Source organism: Lissotriton helveticus, chromosome 5_1, assembly GCF_964261635.1.
Source record: "Lissotriton helveticus chromosome 5_1, aLisHel1.1, whole genome shotgun sequence".
Taxonomy (NCBI): Eukaryota; Metazoa; Chordata; class Amphibia; order Caudata; family Salamandridae; genus Lissotriton; species Lissotriton helveticus.
In genome coordinates, this window is record NC_136065.1 from 1977310338 (window position 1) to 1977333364 (window position 23027).

General features: G+C 46.3%; 1 protein-coding gene across 1 annotated transcript in view; it reads right to left on the minus strand.

The window, feature by feature from the left end:
* Positions 1–2023: 2023 nt before the first annotated feature.
* Positions 2024–23027, minus strand: part of LRRC3C (leucine rich repeat containing 3C) — a 61358-nt gene continuing 40354 nt past the window's right edge. Inside the window, exon 2 of the mRNA XM_078641458.1 lies at positions 2024–3279. Coding sequence (XP_078497584.1) covers positions 2409–3191 — 783 coding nt within the window. The 5' untranslated portion in view covers positions 3192–3279 and the 3' untranslated portion in view covers positions 2024–2408. The remainder of the gene's footprint in view (positions 3280–23027) is intronic.

The window sequence follows — 23027 nt, forward strand, 5'->3', positions numbered from 1 at the left end:
TCCACTGTTTCATTGAATCGAAGATGTTTTGGGACAACAATGTTATTGTAAAAGATATTTCTGAAAATTAATTTTGCAAAAGATATTTTGGAAAATTATGTTATTGCATCCTATCGCCCTGCGCACCCTACAAATCATTCCACTTTCTAGGAACATTTGACTGGAACGCCCTTCCATTGACCATTAGGACCAGGACAAAAGTACAATACTAAAACGCACCTCATCAGACTTCAAGGTAGTGGAGGTTAACTTGCACATATACTGCCTGTCTATCAGTCACTATGCCAGGTGTAGTGTATGTACTTTGTGTTTTACTGTATTTAGAGGCTTGTCATTGCTGTTCGTGCTCCCATACAACAGCTTACTTAAAGCGTACCAATTACAACTATGCAACCTTACCTGTGCAGTGTCCTAATGTACAACATCTCTGATTGAAATATGCTGCTACAATTTCCCAAAATAAACAAAATAAGGTGCTTTATGTATTTAGGCTTACGTGTTTATAGTTTCAACCTACCTGGACAGCAACATAGAGCTGAACAAGGGAATGAGTCCTGGGTGATGAACCATTACAATGAAACAGGATGTTCGCGAGTGGTGAATCCTACCATATGGAGGTGTAGTGCTCTACGCAGAACTGGCTCTCTAGGTCTAAAATAACTGAAAAGTTGGATGATCTTGTAATTGTTATTTAGAAGGTGGAGGTGGTGTATTCCTGTGGGAGTTTTCAGATTTTTCCACATTGTGGATTGCCTGTTTGAGGGCCACGGGGACCAGTTGCGTGTTTCACTACAGTGCACATAGGGCCAGTTGTAGGCTGCCTTGCTTTCTGGGTGCCTAGAATGGGGAAATGAGTCATGCAACCTTCAGGAGCACAGGTGTGGAGTTGGTTGGTTATGCGGGTATGTTGGTTAATGGAGTGGTATTCAACCGTTATAACGAAAACCCTATATGGTGAATGCCAGACTTACAAAAGTAGGCTGACAAAGCTCTGTTTTGGACTAGTGTTCCAAGAAAATGCAAAAATGTTTGTGGCAAAGTTGTAACCGGGCCACATCTGAATTCTCGATTCAGTATATACAATATTATACATATTCAGACAAGTCTTAAGATTATAAGAACTGGAGGAATAAATATATGAAAAAAGAGAGGTAAAAAAGAAAATGTGTAAAACACAAATGAAAGGCACGGTGGGCAACTGAGTGAGGGGAAGGAGGAGGAAAAAGCTCGGGTTAAAAAGCGGAGCGAGGCAAAAACAAAAAAAAAAAGAAAAGTTTGGGCCAGAAAGTGAAAAAAAAAAATATTGGTTAAAATATTTTCACAAAGAAAGAAATTCACCAAGTTGGTTTCATCAGGTGAAAAATTCTTGGAAACAGGTTTGACAGAAAAAGATCCTCTTTTTTATCAGAAACGCAGCGAACCAATGGGACAGAGACAGACTACATGGCCCCTAAGGACATGGATTCCTCTACCAGTGAGATTAGAAGGTGGTTGAGTCAACTGACGGCCTTGTGTGAAATTCGCTGGATCTGGAAAGTTAAGGTAAGCATTCGTTTGGAGTTGTGGCTCTTAGAATGGACGGGCAAGGCAGGAGCAGGTGTAGCCCTTGCTGTGCCTTTTAGGGCTTGAGCTGTAAATAAACTGCTGACTGGTGAAGTAGGCAAATCGAGCAGAGTAGTGTGGATTAAAAAAACATTTGAACTACTGTGATGTCTTGTTCTTGAAACCATCTGGTGAGCGAGAGGTGTCAACATCAGTACACGGAGCTGTGCACAAACCTAGAGTGCCCTTACCATAGGACTTGCCAAGTTCTGGCAAAACTCATTCAGCAGTCGGAGCCCTCCTTTGTGAGTTTGATTCTGTTTTCATTAGCCAAGAATCATAACATAAATAGATAAGTGTGAATTGACTTTTAAACCCACAAGGAGAGTCAACAACATATTTATCTGTGCAAGTAAAAAAGTCAAACTCACAACTCGCGCATCACCCAAATCACAAATGTAGGAAAGAAACACTCATGTACTTCGTTTTCAAGCAGAACCAGTATAATTTTCATATAAAAAAGTAACAGCTGATCCAGTCAGACAGGGCTCTTCTAGGAGCTCCTTGAGGTGAAAGCTCCCTGAGGCCTTTACCTCAAGGAGTTTGATGAGATGAGTTCACCTGAAAGGAGAGCCATAAACAAACCTCCCTGAGGCCTTCACCTCCACGTGTTTGCCATGGAACCTCTCCAAGGCCTTCGGCTTGAGGAGTTTAACAGGGAGAGGTTGCCTAAGATGCAAGTTTCCTGGGTGCAACCCCCTGAGGGCTTCACCTTGAGCGCGTAAACTGATAGTTTCCCTGCAATGGACGCCCCAGCAGCGCCACTTCGGTTTGCACCTGATCCTTCAGACGGAGGTTCTTCGGCATCACACTACAGTACTAATAGTAGACGACTCCTCTGACCTGCTCTGTTTACTGGGCAGAGACTTAAGGTACTCCAAGTGCCGCCGAGCATCCTCCTGATTCTGTCGGACGTAGTGGATGAGGTACGAGATCACCATGGCGAACCAGCCAAACATGGTGACCAGCATGGCCACGTCCGTGGTCTTCTTGTAGAGGTTGCACAAGTCCACATCTTTCACAACCTGCAGGAAAGGCTTGTTGGCGTACTCCTCCTGAACGGCAGTATTGCACACAATCCCACTCGAGGAGGCGGGGTCCAGCTCCACCTGCCGGATCAGCTCCTGCAGCATGCAGTCACAGAGCCAGGGGTTGCCTGAAAGGTTCATGCGGGCCTTTAGGCTACTGAAGACCTCCGAGTTGACGGTCACCAGCCTGTTGGAGGACAAGTCCAAGGAATGCAAGCTTTCAGACAGGCTCTGGAAGGCACCAATCTCTATTCTGGCGATGGCGTTGTGCGACAGGTCCAGCTCCATTAAGGCAGGCAGGCTGCGGAAGGCATCACTGGGGATGAAGGTGATCTGGTTAAAGTCTAGGAAGAGCTTGTTTGTGTCGTTGGGGATATCTTTGGGGATCTCGGTGAGCTGCGCACTGCTGCAGCGGAAGGTTTTGTAGCCGTCCTCCTCGGCATGGTAGCATCCTTTGGGGAAAGTGGTGGCCGAGTGGAAACACAGGGCTATCAGCACAAAGCTGTGCAGCAGCAGCCACATAGCAATGGAGTGGCGCAGGAACCAGTTCGCGAGAGGCATGATGCGTCGCAGGCATGCTCATGTGCTCATCAGAAGTCCTCGCTGCTGTCATGCAGACTCCCAGGTCCTGGCGAAAATCACAGCGAGTCTGTAAAGAAGAGAAAGAGGAAGACAGGCATCAAAAGAGGATCCAACAATGTCTACATGGCTTTGGTGGTAGTGCGGTACAGGACACACTATTAGAAGCCTCCCTAATGCACAGAAACATGCACAGCAGAGTCTTACACATTGAGCACCTTGCTTGTCAACAGTTGTCCACTTTTGAAGACATTGCTCCAGAAAAACCCTCACTGAGCACCTTGAGACCCTCACGGGTAAATAGTGCGCTTTACAAATACTGTAATTGATTGATTGATTGACTGAGGTTATTCTGATTAATATAATACAGTGTCTACTATAGATTTTTAATGAACCAGAGGTACAGCCTAAATTCCCATTCATCACATGAGCACCCATGCAAACTTCAGTGACTGATAGCCTAGATGTAAGGGGCTAGAAAATGTGTCTGATGAGAGCCTGGCTCGCTTACACCACATGCTTCAGCCACAAGATGGCCGTGGTTATATTGGATGTATCACCTCCAAAGCCCTCTCCAACAAACAACCGGTCTATCTTCAATGCAGACGCAACAGTTTGAGGGGGATCTCATCTCACAAGAAAATAAGGTGCACTCACCCTGGAGTTAAAAATAGGAGTAGGTCAGTCATTCTCTGAGTTTGTCTCAACACTTTGGAACTCTAGCCTGGAGGCAGTCATCCCTCCTTCTCCAAGGACACCTACTTCCAATGTTAACACTACTTAGTTCTCGTTCTGTAGTTGTGAGTTTGTTATACCGTATAACAAGGATGTCTAATGTTGGTCCAAGAGGGCTAGATTAATGACATACTTCCGGGATGGTCACTGAGTTTTGTAAATGCTGGTATTTAGTGAACGCAGATTTAGCCTGTGTAGACAACCCCCTTGGACTTAAATCGGGTATACAGCTGAATACGGCGCCAGTTTGTCCTTTTGCCTCTGTGGTGTGGTAGGCACTACAGAAATCATAAGAGCGAATAGATAAATCTTTGGGGCGGGCCCAATAGACTTAAAGAACAAATAAAACGCTATGCTTCTAGCAGACCACTGAGATGGCTCTTTTTAGGTCGAAGCCTACCAGACAGCACTGCTGTCTGGTTGCAAAGACATATTGAGGACATGCGGAAAGCTTCACACTCTATGCCACTCCACAATACTCTACTCCACTGCACTCTACAACACTCTACTCCATGACGCTCTACTCTACTCCACTCGACATCAGTCGACTCGACGCCTCTTCATTCTATACACTCTACTTCATGAAACTCTCCTCTACGCCACTCCACTTCACTCTATAACACTCTACTTCACTCCACTCTACAACCCCACTCTGACACTCTATCACACTCCACTCCACAACACTCTCCTCTGCGCCACTAACTTTTAGACTTGCTGAACAGCAGTTACGCTGTTGTACAACATGGCTAAAATACATTGGCAAAGCTGGTAGCGCTCGCATAGACGAGACCTATTGGCTTTGCCACTGATTGTTTGTGAATTAGCCAATGTGAAAAAATAACCTCATGCTCTCAGTGGACCCAAATCTAGACAGCCCAGAAGAATATGTATCTGCATTTGCAGCTTAGGAATTTTATTAACGATATCCGGTTCATGAGGCGAATGTGTCACTAACAAAGCTCTCCTTTGGAGCAGATAAGTGCTGTGACCTTGAAAGCCCCAATCTCTCTTTCCTTCTACATTACTCCGGCTTCCAGGTAAATGTACCGATTGAGAAGAGAGAGGAGAGACAAGAAAAGCAGTTGTGCACACACTCATGAGAAAGAGAAGACGTCAATGCCATCCCTTCCTACCACGCCCCACCCCAATTTCTACCAGGAATGGTTTGTCTCTCATTAATTGTCTTTAACTCTCAATATCTCACTGGCATCCACTGCATTCTCACTCAGCTCCTGCCCTGCTGGCGAGGTCTACTCAGTGCCAGTCAAAGAGTTGCGTTTAGGTAACAGTCACCAACAGAATATCTATTACCGGCCCAGTGACCTGTACTTACTACCAACATGTTCATTTCTTATACACTTCATGGCTGTTCCCTTGTATCCTTCCAGCACCCTTCTCCTGTGCCACGCATTTTATTTCTGTCCACATTTTTGTTCTCATGTCTCTTCCCACCTCAATGGGCTCTCCAAGATCCCCTATTCATTAGGTTCTCTCTCCCGGTCTATGCATTGGAAGTCTCCTCTTCCCTGTTCTCCTGTGTCTCCAATCTTTACTTCTGCCACCGTTCTCAGTGTGCACTGCAATGGTCTCTGGATAATGTACTTTGCGACCAACATGACCCAGGTTACTGACATTCCCCTTCTAGTTCAATCAGTACAATCAACCCAAAAGAGTGTGTATTGTACCTGAACACCTGCTCGCTCCCATCAGCCTCTGCAGAAGACAGATCCCAGCTTAATGCCCCAATCACTACAGAGGAAATCCACTCGGCCATTAAATCCCTTGTGCCAGGTAAGGTTCCAGGCCGTGATGGGTACTCAGTGACTTTCTACTAAACATTCCTCACTCTACTATCAAAACCTCTACTAGCCCAGTTCCACTTGTATGCTTCCACAGGCTGTGTCACTGCCTCGGCCTCTAACGCAACAATAGTTGTAATACCGAAAGAAGGCATGGATGTATTGGACGTCAAAAACTACCAGCAGATATCTTTAATCAATATTGACTGTAAAATATACGCTAAAATCTTGGCAGAAAGACTAGAGAAAGTGACACTAAAACTCGGCGCCCCAACCCAAACTGGAGTTTTGAAAGGTAGGCTAGCCGCTGACAACATTGCGTCTTCTGCCATGCTCTCGAAAAAGCTCAGTCTTATCCCTCTCCCACCGCAGTGATGGCTCTTGAAGCAGAAAAAGCCTTTGACAAGCTCTCCTGAACCTTCCTGTACCAGGCACTGCACAAATTCCAACTAGGCGAGATCTTCATTTGAATGGTGATGGCTCTCTACGCAGCACCAGTGGCGAAGGTCAGGATAAATGGCTGCTTGTCCAACTCATTCCCATTATCCCAAGGCACCAGAAAGGGATACCCCCTCTCTCCACTCATATTCCTATTAGTTATTGAACCCCTCTTATGCTCCCTAATAGCGAACGATGACATCAAAGGCGTCCAATTCCAATAAGGCAGCCAACTTGTTGCAGCTTACATGGACGACATTCTAATTTTCACTGAAGATGCAGGCAAAGCTATTCCCACATTATATCCAAAATCATTAACTCCTCTAATCCCTTCCGTGCTCTCGTCAGCCAACAGCCGTCGCGAGCACTACCTGGCTAGTGCTGCGCACGTCAGTTGGCTGATGCGGCCCCGCCCACTCATTGAAACCGCCGCACCGCTGCGGAATTCACACAGCAATTAAGCGGGTAAGGTATCTGGCTACACCCTTAACCGCACCAAAACGAAGATCTTCCCCATGAATATTCACTGCACCCCCACAATTCTCGGCGACTCGGTCCTGAAATGGCAACCTGCGGGCGCTCAAATATTTAGGCATCTTGTTTGTGAAATACCTTCATGCCTGCATCTCAATCAATGAAAGTAAAAACACTTTCCAAAATTAAAGACCTATTAAACCGCTGGTCTCCCAAACACCCAACATGGTGGGGCAGGGCTGACACAATGAAAATGATTATAGCGCCCCTAGTCAATTTTCTCTCCAGCATGCTTCCCATAAACCTCTCCAATCTCTTCTTTAACGCAGTGGACAAGGCTATCTCGAATTTCATATGGAAGGGTAAGAGAGTTAGGATCCCTGGTCCCACCCAAAAAAAACTCAGCAAATTCAGGCAGGCCTAAACATACCTGACTTCCATAGATACCAAAAGGGGTTCCTGGCCGCCTAGAGTGGTGGGTGTTTTAATAAGACCACTGACCTCCCCTCCCACATGGCTCAAAATGTAATTCCAGCTACTCTCCCATGTCTTGCTCAACTCCACTCTGACCATTCACAGCCTCCAAAAACTACCCGTGGTCCATTCATTTCCCATAAGAGCAGAGGAGGTATCAGCCCTTCTACATGTTAAAACACTGACCAACCATCTCGCCGACTCTACCATGGCTTCTCTATGGCATAGCCACAAAATTAAACTAGGAGGCAGAACCCTATTCTGGAAAAAATGGGCAGAAAGAGGTGTTAACTCATTTAGAGACATAGGCACAACACTAAACCCCATCCCATTTGATGACTTGAGCTCACAACATGACCTCACCCGATTAGATTCTACAACTTCTTAAAACTCAACAGAACCATTAGGAGGTTCCCAAAGCAACACAATCCTGACCTTCTCGGCGTTCTGAAAAAACTCAACAGAATAGGTCATGCCACATCTCACTTCTTCAAGCTATTAGACCCTCCTAGGCTACACTGCCTCAAAAACCTAAAAAAGAAATGGTCTTCTCATATTCCAGAAGACCTAGTCTCACACTTCTCAGACATTGCCTGGCATAGAATCTATACTCTCCTTTCCTGGCTAAAACTACATCTGCATTCACACAATCCAGATTTTGGTTGATACATAAATCCTATTAGACTCCATCCAGGCTACACAAACTGGGGATACTACATTCAGACAAATGCTGACGCTGTGAGAAAACTCTTGGCTCACTTGAACATATGTTCTTCCATGGCAAATTGGTCTAACCGCTATGGTCCAAAATACAACAAACCATTGAAGAAATCTCTCAAATTAAATTCACTTCAACTCTTCTGACCTCTACACTTGGCCTCACGGCACACCATCCTACCATCAACCTAGCCACGCATGACTTGCTTCTACTCAACCTTATGCTAGCCCCAGAAACAAAAATAGTTCTACTAGAATGGAAATCCACTACAAAAACCCCTTTAAGAAATGCTGAAACATTTTACGTGCCACCGATGACTTTATGTACAAAAAAGTATGCATGCGTGGCCTATGGAATGCACTCGGACTATAGCTTCGAAAACCGCATCCTCCAAAGCCTCAAATCTCAGTCTGACAATCATGTCCACTCACCTTACACCTTGTCGACCTGCCTTAACCACACAACAGTGGACCTTACCCTCCTCCCTATCTCCACCCCTGTATTTTCTCTTTTTCTATCGCTCCTATCTTTCTCTTCTTTCTTTTCTGCCTCAACTTCATGCACACGCAGAAATTTCAATTCCTGCCCCATATAGGGTGGATTTGCTTTCCTTTTCTTCACCATTGGGGTAACCCAGCTGGGTTCTACCACATTTGCTCCCTCTTCCCATTTGCTACTGGCAACCCCGAAATCATCTCTCCTCTCATTGTATACTCCTTCCAACATACTACACTTTGTTTATTTCATAACTGCCTAGCAACAGAGTTATATGTTGTTCTATATCACAGTGTGAATATGCTTTCCACTATGTAACAGCTTTTTCTATGCTAATAAAAAAAATGGTTGAACAAACAAAACAAAAAAAAGATCATTGCCAAAGTGCTGACCACCCGCTTGCTTGGAGTGACTGGATCACCGGTGCACCCGGACCAATGCAGCTTTATTGCAGGTCGCTCCACGCCTCACAATATCGAGTGCCTGCAAAAGACCCTGGCTTTCTTGAGTCAACTAGAGGGTACTCTGGCTCTCTTACTGGTGAACACTGGCTCTCTTACTGGTGAACCTTGAGAATGTGTTTGACTTGTTAAGAGTGGGACTACTTCTTTGAGTTATTGGAGAATCTCTACTTTGGGCCCATATTCCTAGGTTATGTTTGTCTCTTCTACACAGATTTCGTTACAGTCGGGTTACATAAGGGAACTAGATAGGGGTGCCTACTATACCTGGTACTTTTCTCAACTAGTACTGAGCCCGATGGTGAATTGGATCTAAATTGACACTCTCCTGCGGGGATGTGAATGGGCTCCTGGCGTGGTAAACATGATCTCTTTCAATTCAGAAGGATTCCTACTGTTCCTTCAGAAGCCAGATAGACTAGGGTTTGCACCTAACCTTGGCAGCAACCATTGAGACTGGAGACACCAAACCACCAGTGACAGCTGGCTTGACGATTGCCTCAGAGGGGTCTGATATCTGGATGTTCACATTGCCAGCAACGAAACTTGGGCACAGGAGCACAATCTGGTTCCCCTGATTGTGAGGCCACAGAGTGCCTAGGCCTTTTGGTCGCCACTTCTGCTATAATTGATGGGACGTGCTACCATGTTTAAAATAGGTGACTTACTACAGCTGCAGAACTACTAATACGGTTAGCCAAGCCCCTTCTTTAACCATATCAGCACAATGGTCCGATTCTTCTTGTGGGCGGGAAAGCCTCCACACATCGCTCTGTCCAAATGCTATAAGTCATTCTATGATGGTGGCTTAGGGGCATCCGATGTAATGACATAGTATCATGCAGAACATTGTAACCGAATGGCCGTGCTACGTGCTGGAGATACGTACCCCTTACACATACTAGGGAGAAGATATTACATTTACCACCCACCACAACCACTATTATTAACCTATGGCGAGGAGGCTGAGAGATATATCGTGGCACATCCGACTCACCAAAGAAACGCAGCTTTGGGTGGGAACAGTCCTTGGAGATGTCAGCGTCCTTGAGGGGTTTCATGGTTTGGACGATACTGGCATATCGGTATTGGAGGTTGTCATAAAATGCAGGATGCAATGTGCTCCTTCGCGTACCTTCAATCCACATACAACGTGCAAAAACACCAATTTTATAAAAACCTTCAATTAACATGAAGGATCTTATGTGCTGGTTCATGCACCTTCAATGCACATACAACATGCACAAACACCAATTCTATAAATACCCACAAATAAGACACGCCTTGTTTCCACACATTTAAGACATGATGGACCTCTCAACTTTAAACCACTGGAAGCAAAGCTCCTATTGGGAGACATGGGTGCACATAAGATATCCCAGCTGTACCACTCATTGGTAAACCATGCCTGACATCTTTGACCCCATTAGGCTGGTATGGGAAAAGATGTTGGTGCAGTCTCTGATGAGGACTGTTAGAAGGCCAGTATGGCATCAAGTGGAGTAGCGAATGCCACCTAATACTGGATGATTCAGCTGAAGCACAGGGGTTATCACTTGTCAAAAGATTGTGGTAGAAAATTGGAAATAATGATATTGCACAACAGTGGCAGAACAACGGTTCCCCATCGCAGAGGTTTGGCATAATGATTTGGATCCCAAGCAACCCATCACATGGCTCCCAGCAGAAACATGAAAAGGTTTGGGGGGCACTGAATGGATCTAATCATCACACTTTACATTTGCTATCAAATAAATACAGAAAGAAATAATGCGTAAACTCTTTCTTTTACACATGAAGCTTTTTTTTTAAATGTTGCACTGAGGACTTAGGACTTAATATGCTAGCCAGAGCTATTGGTTTTTACTAATGCTTGTTTAAAACCAGATTTCTCTCTTAACTAATTTTTCTACATGGAAATAAATATATATTGGTATTTCTTCAAAAACTTCTTCTGCATTCCAACTCAGATCCTTATGCTAGGCCTAACTACCAGAAAGCTAGCAAGCTGGTTACTCGAGGACTTGGGTCCTTCGGGATGGATGGGACAATGCTTCCCTGTCTCCAGTCTTCCCTACATGCTTTGTAATCAGCCTCCTTGTGTTTGCTTTGCTTGCCCTAAGTTGGCAGGGTATGCCCAGATATGGGTCCCCTGCTCACTTTGCCACTGGATTCAAGCTAGCCTGGCTGATGAAGGGTGTTACCCAGAAACTGGTCCCAGAATGCTTGTTTCCTGTTCAGGGAAGACCTGGCTTGGCAGTTCGGGCTGGACTGTTCCCATGAGGCACAGGGTCAAAAATTATTTGCTTATAGCTGGGTCAGAACTGAGGTGGTGAAGTGAGCTAAAGAATGATGATGGATTCAATCCAGGTCTGTGACTGGGGGTGAGTGTCTGAAAGCTCTCAGCGCTCCGTCCATCATCTTCTTGTGTTTGCTTTGTTCGCCCTAAGTTGGCAGGGTATGCTCAGACGTGGGTCACTTGCTCACTTTGCCAGTGGATTCAAGCTAGCCTGGCTGATGAAGGGTGTTACCCAGAAACAGTCCCAGAATGCTTGTTTCAGGTTCAGGGAAGACCTTGCTTGGCAGTTCGGTCTGGACTGTTCCCATGAGGCACAGGGTCACAACTGATTTTCATATAGCTGGGTCTAAACTGAGGTGGCAAAGTGAGCTAAAGAATGATGATAGATTCAACCCAGATCTGTGCCTGGGGGTGAGTGTCCAAAAAGTGTCAGCGCTCCGTCCATCATCTTCTTGTGTTTGCTTTGTTCGCCCTAAGTTGGCAGGGTATGCCCAGACGTGGGTCCCTTGCTCACTTTGCCACTGGATTCAAGCTAGCCTGGCTGATGAAGGGTGTTACCCAGAAAACGGTCCCAGGATGCTTCTTTCCGGTTTAGGAAAGACCTGGCTTGGCAGTTCGGGCTGGACTGTTCCAATGAGGCACAGGGTCAAGACTGATTTTCATATAGCTGGGTCTGAACTGAGGTTGTGAAGTGAGAAAGAATGATGATGGATTCAACCTAAATCTGTGACTAGGGGTGAGTGTCTGAAAAGTTTCAGTGCTCCGTCCTTCATTTCCTTGTAACAGCCTATACCACCCCAGAGGAGTAGGCAGAAGACCATCCTCCAGAGATCCTTTGCTGTGCATCCCTAATTTCTACTGATAGTTGTTACAAAGAAACCAATGTAAACATGGTATATCCCCTTTGCCCAATTACCATTCAGCATTTATCACAGCCTCTTAGAAATTGTCTTGTTTCCAGGCTTTGACGCAGATGATCCCTACTGTCTGCTTCAACCGGCTTTTTCTTTAGCTGTATTGCTTTGCTGTGATTACAGTTGCTTCTGTTTACTTCTGCTTACTTTCCCTTCACCTTCTGTTGCAGCTGGTTTCATTTTGCTCTGATTGTAATCTCTGATTCCACTTGTTTCAGCTCCGGTGGCCTTCAGACCCTGAACCAGCTTGTCTTCTTGCTTGTGTAATAGTACATTCTGCCTCTTTTCCTCCCTGCCTTGTTTTCTTGTTCTGAACTCGTTACTTGGAAAGGGTTATTTCTTGTCCTCACACATAACTCTTTGTAATCGAAGAGCGGAGATTGTTCCTGGAATCCCAGGAGACAGTCTCTTCCCCATCCGGTTTCTTGTTTTGTTGTTAGTAACAGGAGACTTTGTAGTGTTGTTAATGGTGATGGGGCATGTGCAGGATTTCAACTGTGACGCTGTGTGTCAGGTCAAGAGCAGTGCATTGGGGGTTGTGTCGCTTAAGATAACTACAGCACCACAATACTTTTTTAGTTTCCATTGATTGATCTATTGCCAAAAGGCATTAATTATCCAATGTAGGCGTGTCACATACGTAAGCACCACATTTGTACCTTGGGATCTAGAAATCCAGAATCTGATTTTACTGAACTCTCACTAAGCAAGAAGAATAAGTATATGTCAGTAATATGGCACTAAGGGTTGAGTAAGTAATATAGCACTAAGGCATTGAATTAAGTGTCAATAAATTAGTACTAAGCATTGAATAATTATCTGTCATTAATATAGCACAAAGCATTGAATAAGTATCTGTCAGTAATATAGCACTGAGCATTGAATGAGTATCAGTTAGTAATACAGCACTAAGCATCGAATAAGTATCTATTAGTAATATAGCACTAATAATTGAATAAATATATGTTAGTAATATAAAAGTAAAGTAAAGTCCACATTTGTAAAGCGCACAATCACCCGTAAGGGTCTCTAGGCGCTGGGGGGCCGTCGGGAAGATTAAGCGAGCTATTGCCCAGAGTCACATGGTGCTGGGCTAACCTGCCGCCGGAGCCGGGGATCGAACCGTGGTCCCCAGATTCCAGCGTCAGTCGCCCTGGCCGCGGCGCCACACCTCTCCCTAGCACTGAGGCATTTCATAAGTATCTGCCAGTACTATAGCTCTATGGCATTGAATAAGTATCTGTCAGTACTACATAACTAAGGCATTGAATAAGTATTTGTAAGTACTATAGCACTAAGGGATTGAATAACTATCTTTCAGTACTATAGCACTAAGGCATTGAATATGTATCTGGTCCTCAACCTGCCAAAACACTGCCACATCTCCCAGCACCTGCGCACACTCCACTGGCTCCCCGTCGAGGCGAGAATCACCTTTAAGATGCTCACCCACGCACACAAGGCCCTCCACACACTGGACCAGCATACCTGAACAGCCGACTCAAATTCCACGCACCCCAAAGGACCCTACGATCAGCCCAGCTTTCCTACGCTGTGGTCCCCCGCACCAGAAAGACCAGATCGGGAGGCCGCTCCTTCTCCTTCCTCGCGGCCAAAGCATGGAACGCCCTTCCGCTCCACCTCAGACAGACAACATCGCTCCCCATCTTCGCAAGAAACCTCAAAACCTGGCTCTTCGACAGACCCCCTCCTTGATGGAATGGAACCTGCACCCCCCCAACCCCCCCCACCCCTAGCGCCTTGAGACCCTTACGGGTGAGTAGTCGCGCTTTAACAAACTCCTGATTGATTGATCAGTACTATAGAACTAAGGCATTAAATAAGTATCTGTAAGTACTATAGCACTAAGCACTGAATAAGTATCTTTCAGTAATATAGCACTAAGGATTGAATAAGTAATATAGCACTAAGGCATAGCATTGAGTGTAAGTAAGTAATGTTTATTGTTTAGTTAATTAAAACCATAACAATTTAAAAAACAGTACCAAAACGCAGATAAAGACAATATTATAAAAAAAGTTAAAAGAAGAATTTAAACATACAATCATTTCATCTCTACATAGAGTTTCTAAAATGTCCATAGTTAATAAAAAATCAGTGCCGTGAATCAGCCCTCATTTGGCCATGCTTCTGACCCTTTTAGGAAAGCTTTGTAAATGCTTTAAGAAATTTAATCAGTCTGGCATTCAATGGGGGATCAGAGGGGTTTAGGCACACCATTATTGCAGCTCTGCAGGATCTAATGCCTCTCTCATTGAAGCATGTTTTTAGAAAGATCACTTGTTCCTCCTGCAGTTTCTTGCATGTGCAAATTACGTGGATAAAATCTTCTTTGTAGAAATTGCACAGCCAACATGATTTGGGGCCTGTATGCAACCAAGCGGGCTGGTCAGCCAAGGATGGTAGAGTTCCAAAACGTAGTGCCATAAGTTGCAATTTTACATTAATTGAAAATGTTTTCCTCAGGTATGCCGCCGGTGCAAGGGACTTATAGTGGTTTATCACCATCCAGGCATGCGACCTTGATCTGAAGATATTTTTATCCAATAGAGATGAATGGATTTTTGAAACCTTATTTACAGCTTGCATAAAAGATTGGTACGGCAAATTTTTGATTGAGTGTCAATGAATTGGTACTAAGCATTGAATAAATAACTGTCAATAATATAACCCTGAGCATTGAATAACTATGTGTCAGTAATATAGCATTGAGGCTTTTAATACGTAAATGTCAGTAATTAAGGCATTGAATAAGTATCTGTAAGTAATATTGCACTAAGCTTTGAAGAAGTAATTATCTGTCAGTAATATAGCACTAAGCATTGAATAAGTATCTGTCAGTAATATAGCACCTATCATTGAATACGTATCTGTCAGTACTATAGAACGAAGGCACTTTGAATAAGTATCTGTCAGTAATATAGCACTGTGGCATTTAATAGGTATCTGTTAGTAATATAGCACTAAGAATTGAATAAGTATCTGTCAGTAATACAGCATTAAGGATTTGAATAAGTATCTGTCAGTAATACAGCGCTAACGCATTGAATAATTATCTGTCAGTATTATAGTACTAAGGCATTGAATAATTATCTGTCAGTAATATAGTACTAAGGCATTGAGCTTTCTTTGTTCCATAAGAACCATGAAACCCACTGTGTGTTCTCCACGTATGGCCAACAAATGTCTGGGCAGGCGTTTTTTGCCAGCTTTTCAGAATAACCACATGCGGAGTGATTGTCTGAATATCTCCAATGGAAATTTTTGTGGGACCCTCAACAGTTATGTTCTGCCTGCGGCATGTTTTCTCACTGACGTACTGATGACTGATAGTATCCTCATCGGGTCTGTTCTCCACCAGGAGGTCATGTCTCTCACACCAGAGACCGTTTGGAATCCATGACATAGAGACTGGGTATAAAATTGCATCCTACCTCCAAAGACTACGACTTTATTAAAAAATGGTGCTAGTGGCTAGGTTAAAAAGAAAGAGGCTGTGTGTGGAGAGGGGTTAGGTATTCTCTGCATCTATACAAAACATATGGTCAACATGTTTCAACCTACTGGTGTCAGTGGCTTTCATCAGTACCGTGGGTTATTTTTGGATCCCTTTTATAAACCAGATAGGACATTTCCCCTAGTTAAAGTAGCGTTCTTTAAATGGAGAACATTGGAGGATTTCATTTCCTCTCCTTGAGCGCTCCCTTGTGCGGCTTCATATGAGGGAGGTGGATTATTGCACGCCGCAGATCAGTTTTTCTGTCCTGAGAACAGTCCCTACCGACCTGCATATGCATGAAAGTGACCCATCTGGTTTAAAAAAGGAATCTGAAAGTAACCAGTGGTCCTGATGAAAACCACTGACCCCAGCTGGTGCAAGTAGGCTGAAACATGTTGACCATATGTTTTAATTAGATGTGCAGGATAGCTAACCCCTCCCCAAAAACATCCTTTTTCTTTTTAGCCTGGACACTACTCCAAATTTTAATAAATTCATAGTACATCGGTGAGAAAACATGACACTGACAGAACATAACCGTTGAGGGTCCCACAAAAGTTTCCGTTGGAGATCCCTTGATGTGACACTGTGTTTTCTCAATCCTCTTGATTCTTATTGATACTCTTTGGGAAGCCGATTGGGATGACACGGTCCTTAGCTACTCTCTCCCCCATTGATTTTTTGGTGTCCAGAATATCTGGCATGGATCCGGCCCTGTTGGACCCCCCGTTCGATACATCTGACACATGTCCATAGGAGAAACCTGCATGCTCCTCTTTGTATATAGCCCTCATCCATTTGCAGTGTCAGTTATCGTCTTTCTCAGGCTGCTTACCCTTGAACTGTTACTCAGGGTCATGCCCACCTTTCTGGCCTTGTCTTCTGTTGCCTTTTCCTATCCTTTGGTGCCACCTGAGTCCAGTGAATGTTGCCAGACCTGCCCCCCCCTAGTCCTGTCTTGTAGCAGTACTGAGCTTTCTCATTCCTCTAAAGTATCTTCAGAGTAGACTTTCACTCATAATTTGAATTATTCATTCTCAACCTTGGCTGATGCTGCTTGTTATGAATAATGGCTTCATTACTGGGGGAATTTTTCACACTGACATGTTGGGTCTGAGCAAATGGACCAAGAGAGCTTTATTAGTGACGAGGCACAGGAAACCCACACTACTCTGTAAATGACCTCTTCTATCTGGGAATGGCCTGCAGTCTCTTCGGAGATCGGCTTCTGCTTCCACCCGATTCGGTCTCCACTCTCAAGAGACCAGCTTCTACTTCGGCTTCTGCTTGGTGTGGCTTCCACTTTTCGGAGATCGGTTTCTACTTCCACCTGGTTTGACCTCCATTCTTACCTGAGACCTGCCTCCTTTATCCCCTGCAACAGCCTCCACTTGCGTCTGAGACCGGCCCCATGTACCTTCAACCAGCCTCCTTTTCCACCTCTATACAGCCACCAATTATAACTGTAACCAGCCTCCAAGTTCATCTGGGACCAGCCTCTTGTTATATCTGAGGCTACCCTCAATCTCTCCTAGAGACCAGCCTCCATTTACGCATGCCAAAGGCGCCCTCTTACAGTTGCGGCCGGCTTCCACTTCTACTTACGAGATGTTCCTACAATGCTATATCTGAGGTTTTAGTTACATTTACAAAATCCCTGACCTTCAGCCTGATAGTTTATTGGTTCGCCAAAGTCAATATATGGCACTGAAGAACCAAAATGCACAGATACTTACAAGATAAGCAACATATCAGGAATTTTTAAACCTGTCGATCAGGATCTTAATGGGGCAGCCAAATGGCTTGTGTAGTAAGCTCAATCCATTTTAAGTCATAAAGCTGCAGCATTAGAAGCAGGTGGTGTGGAGTCACATCAGTGTAAAATGTTGATTGCCAAAGGGAAATATGCCAGTTTCAGTGTAAAGCTTGTAAAACCATCCTTTGCTGCAGAAACAATGCATGTCGCCTGCATGCAGAAATGTTTTAAGGTGGTGTATGGTTCACTCCAAACACCTTTACAGGGTGCACCGCAAACACCTTTACAGGGTGCACCGCAAACACCTTTACAGGGTGCACTGCAAACACATTTACAGCGTGCACATCAAGCATCCTTACAGGGTGCACTGCAAACACCTTTACATGGTGCACCGCAAACACCTTTACAGGGTGCACTGCAAACACCTTTACAGGGTGCACCGCAAACACCTTTACAGGGTGCACCGCAAACAGCTTTACAGGGTGCACTGCAAACACATTTACAGCGTGCACATCAAGCATCCTTACAGGGTGCACTGCAAACACCTTTACATGGTGCACCGCAAACACCTTTACAGGGTGCACTGCAAACACCTTTACAGGGTGCACCGCAAACACCTTTACAGGGTGCACCGCAAACACCTTTACAGGGTGCACTGCAAACACCTTTACAGGGTGCACCGCAAACACCTTTACAGAGTGCACTGCAAACACCTTTACAGGGTGCACTGCAAACACCTTTACAGGGTGCACATCAAGCATCCTTACAGGGTGCACTGCAAACACCTTTACATGGTGCACCGCAAACACCTTTTCAGGGTGCACTGCAAACACCTTTACAGGGTGCACATCAAGCATCCTTACAGGGTGCACTGCAAACACCTTTACAGGGTGCAATGTGAAACACCTTTACAGGGTGCAATGCAAACACCTACACTTTTCTTCCTAGATATTCCTATTTCTGTTTCCAGCCATATTATAGTACACTGTAGCAAGATTTAGCAATGGGCAGCCACATCAACTCCACACTGAAACCGGATGAACATGTCCACTGATGCTACACCTGATAGATTTATCAATAATAATGGCCGAAGCTGCCTCGTTGGGGCTTTGGAGTCAGGTACATCGCATTGCAGAAATGAGTTCAAATATCACTCTGTTAGAAAAAAGGAATAATATAAACAATATATGCACAGACACACAGAACCGTTTGGGGTGGTTCTTTTTCAGTGCCCTCTCAGGCCGTTCTCCAGACACAGCCTTTATGGAGAGTGATGCTCCTCACAACAGCAGAGTATCAAGCACGGAGTAGCCACAAAAAAGGCACAACGAGGTGTGAGTGCTTGGCACCTATCAACAGCCACACTGACAATGGTAAGAAAAAGACAAAAGGTTGGCTCCACTATAAGGACCCTTCACACTCTGACTCAGGGTGGATCCTTCACCTCCAACATCTACCAACAGACAGTGCTGCAGGAAAACTAGTCACCAGCCCTATCAGCCAAAGGTCGATTTGAGATTCTAAAGGAGCTTTGTCTCCCTGTCCCCCACTTGCGTCTAGGTCTCCTCCCTCCAGCTTAAGGAGGTCAGGAATACACTTCCACTGTCTGGTAAACAACCTCACCAACATTGTGTGCTGAGGAACAGGTCAGGGGCTTCCAAAATGGAACTCAAAGGTCACTCGTACACACATGATGCATTTATCACATACACAAACACATAACATACACATAAGATCTTAATGCTAGGTACCTTTTGTGTCCACAGCTGCTCTGCTGTAGTAGCAACTTCAAATAGGATTAGGTAACAAATCCATCTGCTTGTAGGCGAGATGCTCTCAGCCAGTGCCAAATAACACATTTTTAGTGAGTGATACAATATTTGAATGCAGTGATATTAGGATAACAAGGGAAGATCATCAAATGAGACCTTTTCCTAGCAGAGGAGTCTGTGCCACCTCCTTTTGTGCAGTACACAGACCCTATGCCGAGCTTAGCATACTCCAGACTAAGACTGCTGCTAAAGGCTTGTCACACAGCATGTTTTGGCTCTCAAAGTTTCTTGCACACTTAAGCAGTCTGCCAGATACACAGACCACTGCATAATGTTGATTTTTCTACAGCTTTACGTCCACAGATTGCATGCTGTCCGAAAAAGCCTCCTCCGACTGTATTGCAAAAATCCTGCATGAAAAATTGGCCTGGATTTACAACCTTCGATTTCTTCCTATCATCCATTCCTCAGAGTTACTTTTTTCTTCCATCCTCTGCAAGCCTCTGCTCGCAGAGTAGAGCCTTCTCTCACTTACATCTCTGTCTGCCTTAATCTGTGTTATTGAATTTCTGCATTATAGATATTCCTGAGTTGCTTGTCCCAAAAAAATGGAAATACACTTTTTAAAATCTCTAATACATTTGATCCCATTTGACAAAACTGCACCAAAGTTTCTGAAAAAAGTAAGCGTAAATTTTACAGCCACAGAAATGTGATCCGCAGGATGTGCACAACTTTAATAAGTCCCCTTCCCACGCCTTTCCTTACTTGTAGATCACACCATAGTAGTGCAGATCAGCCTGAGAGCACTCTGTAGAATTGAATGTTTTTGTCAAATATACCAGCCCTAGTAAACCTGCTCCCAAATGAAGTTGGATCCCACAGCAGTCTGACAGGAATACTTTATTGTTCTCAGTAATCCATCAACGAATCGTGAGAGTTATTAAGATTTTTTTTAATCAGAAGCAATCTTACCTAACCCCTCCCAATAAAAACAAACGTAGAAAGGTTCAGTTTAGCTACTTTGCAGCGCTATGAAGAATCATTTGGGTGCAATACAAGCACGCACAAAGAGGGACTTGAAAATTTCCGGAAGCTTTTTTTTTTTTACAGTTTGTAGATATTCTAGTTCATTCCCATTGCTTCTTTCGGCCACCCAGTTTAGCCTTTGGAATACCTGCTTCCGGTCCCTCCTAGGCCATCTCTGACATACTTCCGGCCCCTCCTGGGCCCTCTCTGACCTACTGCTCCACGTGGCCTACAATGTTAGACACGTGCCTGTTACCTGGCCCTTCCGCCGCTGGCACCACTCACCTGCAAGACAGCACAGTTCCCTCCCACGAAGAGCTGACAGAACTTCTCAGAGAGGGTAACCCGAGCACGTCTCTGGGGGCTGCTTCTGTCGGCGCAGTCCCACTATAGCTCGCGAGTCGCGCTCGTGCCCTCAAAGGGCCGGCCACGTGCCACGCGCTGAAGGCGAGATTCCTTTACTGAGGCATCAGAGAAGGGGGAATGAATGAGCCCGTCATCAGCCTCCTCAGTTCTTGGATGACCATTACTGCCGGCAGGGGCTTAGCTTCAGGGGGTGGTGTTTGGGGTGTGACACCCCCCCAGATAAATACATTCTTGCACTGGCATACCAAAACTTGAGGGGGCCCCCTGCAAGGTACATGGTGGGTCCACTGCTACGGATTTAATCAGGAGCTCTCGGGCCAGAGTACTGTGCTGAGGGGGGGGCCCTGCAGCTCAGGCCTCCCCTCCACACACTGCAGGGACTGTGGGGGTCTGTGTTACATACCTGGCTGGGTAGTTGGGTCTGGGGGCCATGAGTAGTGTCTGATATGTCTGTGTCTGCTTTTCTTGTCACCCTAATTTTGCTCACAGCTTTTACCTTGTCATTTTTAGGTCTCGCATGAGACAGCGCATGCACTACTTCTTCGAGACATTTAGTAAGTGGCTTTTAAAAGTGCCACCAGAGGCTTTTGCTGGCTTACAGCTTGCATTCACGAGCTCATGCACATGCACAGCTGCCATCTGTGTTTTTATTGCTGTAATCAGGCTCCTCTGCTTGCACTACCCCCTCCATTTTCCCCCTTCCTCTTCGTCAGTTTCATTTGTGTCTTCTGTCACTGTGAATGCTCCTGCTTCCACCAGGTACACACACCACCAGCCGTCAGTGCACGCTTCCACCAGGCAAACACACCACCAGCCTTCAGTGCACACTTCCACCAGGCACACATACCACCAGCCGTCAGTGCACGGTTCCACCAGACACACATCCCACCAGCCGTCAGTGCACGCTTCCACCAGGACTACACACCACCAGCCGTCAGTGCACGCTTCCACCAGGCATACACACCACCAGCCGTCAGTGCACGCTTCCACCAGGCACACACCACCAGCCATCAGTGCAATCTAACACCAGGCACACACCACCAGCCGTCAGTGCATGCTTCCACCTGGCATTCACACCACCAGCCGTCAGTGAATGCTTCCACCAGGCATACACACCACCAGCCATCAGTGCACGCTTCCACCAGGCATACACACTACCAGCCGTCAGTGCACACTTTCACCAGGCACACACACACTACCAGCTGTCGCTGCACGCTTCCACCAGGCACACACCACGAGCCATCAGTGCACACTTTCACCAGGCACACACACACCACCAGCCGTCGGTGCACGCTTTCACCGGGCACACGCACCACCAGCCGTCAGTGCACGCTTCCACTAGGCACACGCACCATTAGCCGTCAGTGCACGCTTATACCAGGCACACACACCACCAGCCGTCAGTCCACGCTTCCACCGGGCACACACATCACCAGCCGTCGCTGCACGCTTCCACTGGGCACACACGCCACCAGCCGTCAGTGCACGCTTCCACGGGCACACACACCACCAGCCGTCAGTGCACGCTTCCACCAGGCACACACACCACCAGCCGTCAGTGCACGCTTCCACCAGGCATACACACCACCAGCCATCAGTGCACGCTTCCACCGGGCACACACATCACCAGCCGTCAGTGCACGCTTCCACCAGGCACACACACCACCAGCCGCCAGTGCACGGTTCCACCAGGAACAAACACTACCAGCCGTCACACACTTCGAGCCGTCGGTGCATGCTTCCACCAGGCACACACCACCAGCCGTCAGTGCACGCTTTCACCAGGCACACACACACCACCAGCCATCGGAGCACGCTTTCACCGGGCACACACACCACCAGCCGTCAGTGCACGCTTCCACCAGGCACACACACCACCAGCCGTCAGTGCACGCTTCCACCAGGCATACACACCACCAGCCGTCAGTGCACGCTTCCACCGGGCACACACATCACCAGCCGTCAGTGCACGCTTCCACCAGGCACACACACCACCAGCCGCCAGTGCACGGTTCCACCAGGAACAAACACTACCAGCCGTCACACACTTCGAGCCGTCGGTGCATGCTTCCACCAGGCACACACCACCAGCTGTCAGTGCACGCTTTCACCAGGCACACACACACCACCAGCCATCGGAGCACGCTTTCACCGGGCACACACACCACCAGCCGTCAGTGCACGCTTTCACCAGGCACACACACCACCAGCCATCAGTGCATGCTTCCACCAGGCACATACACCACCAGCCATCAGTGCACACTTCCACCAGGAATACACACCACCAGCCATCAGTACACACTTTCACCAGGCGCACACACCACCAGCCGTCAGTGCACGCTTCCACCAGCACACACACCACCAGCCGTCAGTGCACGATTCCAGCAGGCACACACACCACCAGCCGTCAGTGCACGCTTCCACCGGGCACACACACCACATGCCGTCAGTGCACGCTTCCACCGGGCACACACACCACCAGCCGTCAGTGCACGCTTCCACCGGGCACACACACCACCAGTTGTCAGTGCATGCTTCCACCAGGCACACACACCACCAGCCGTCAGT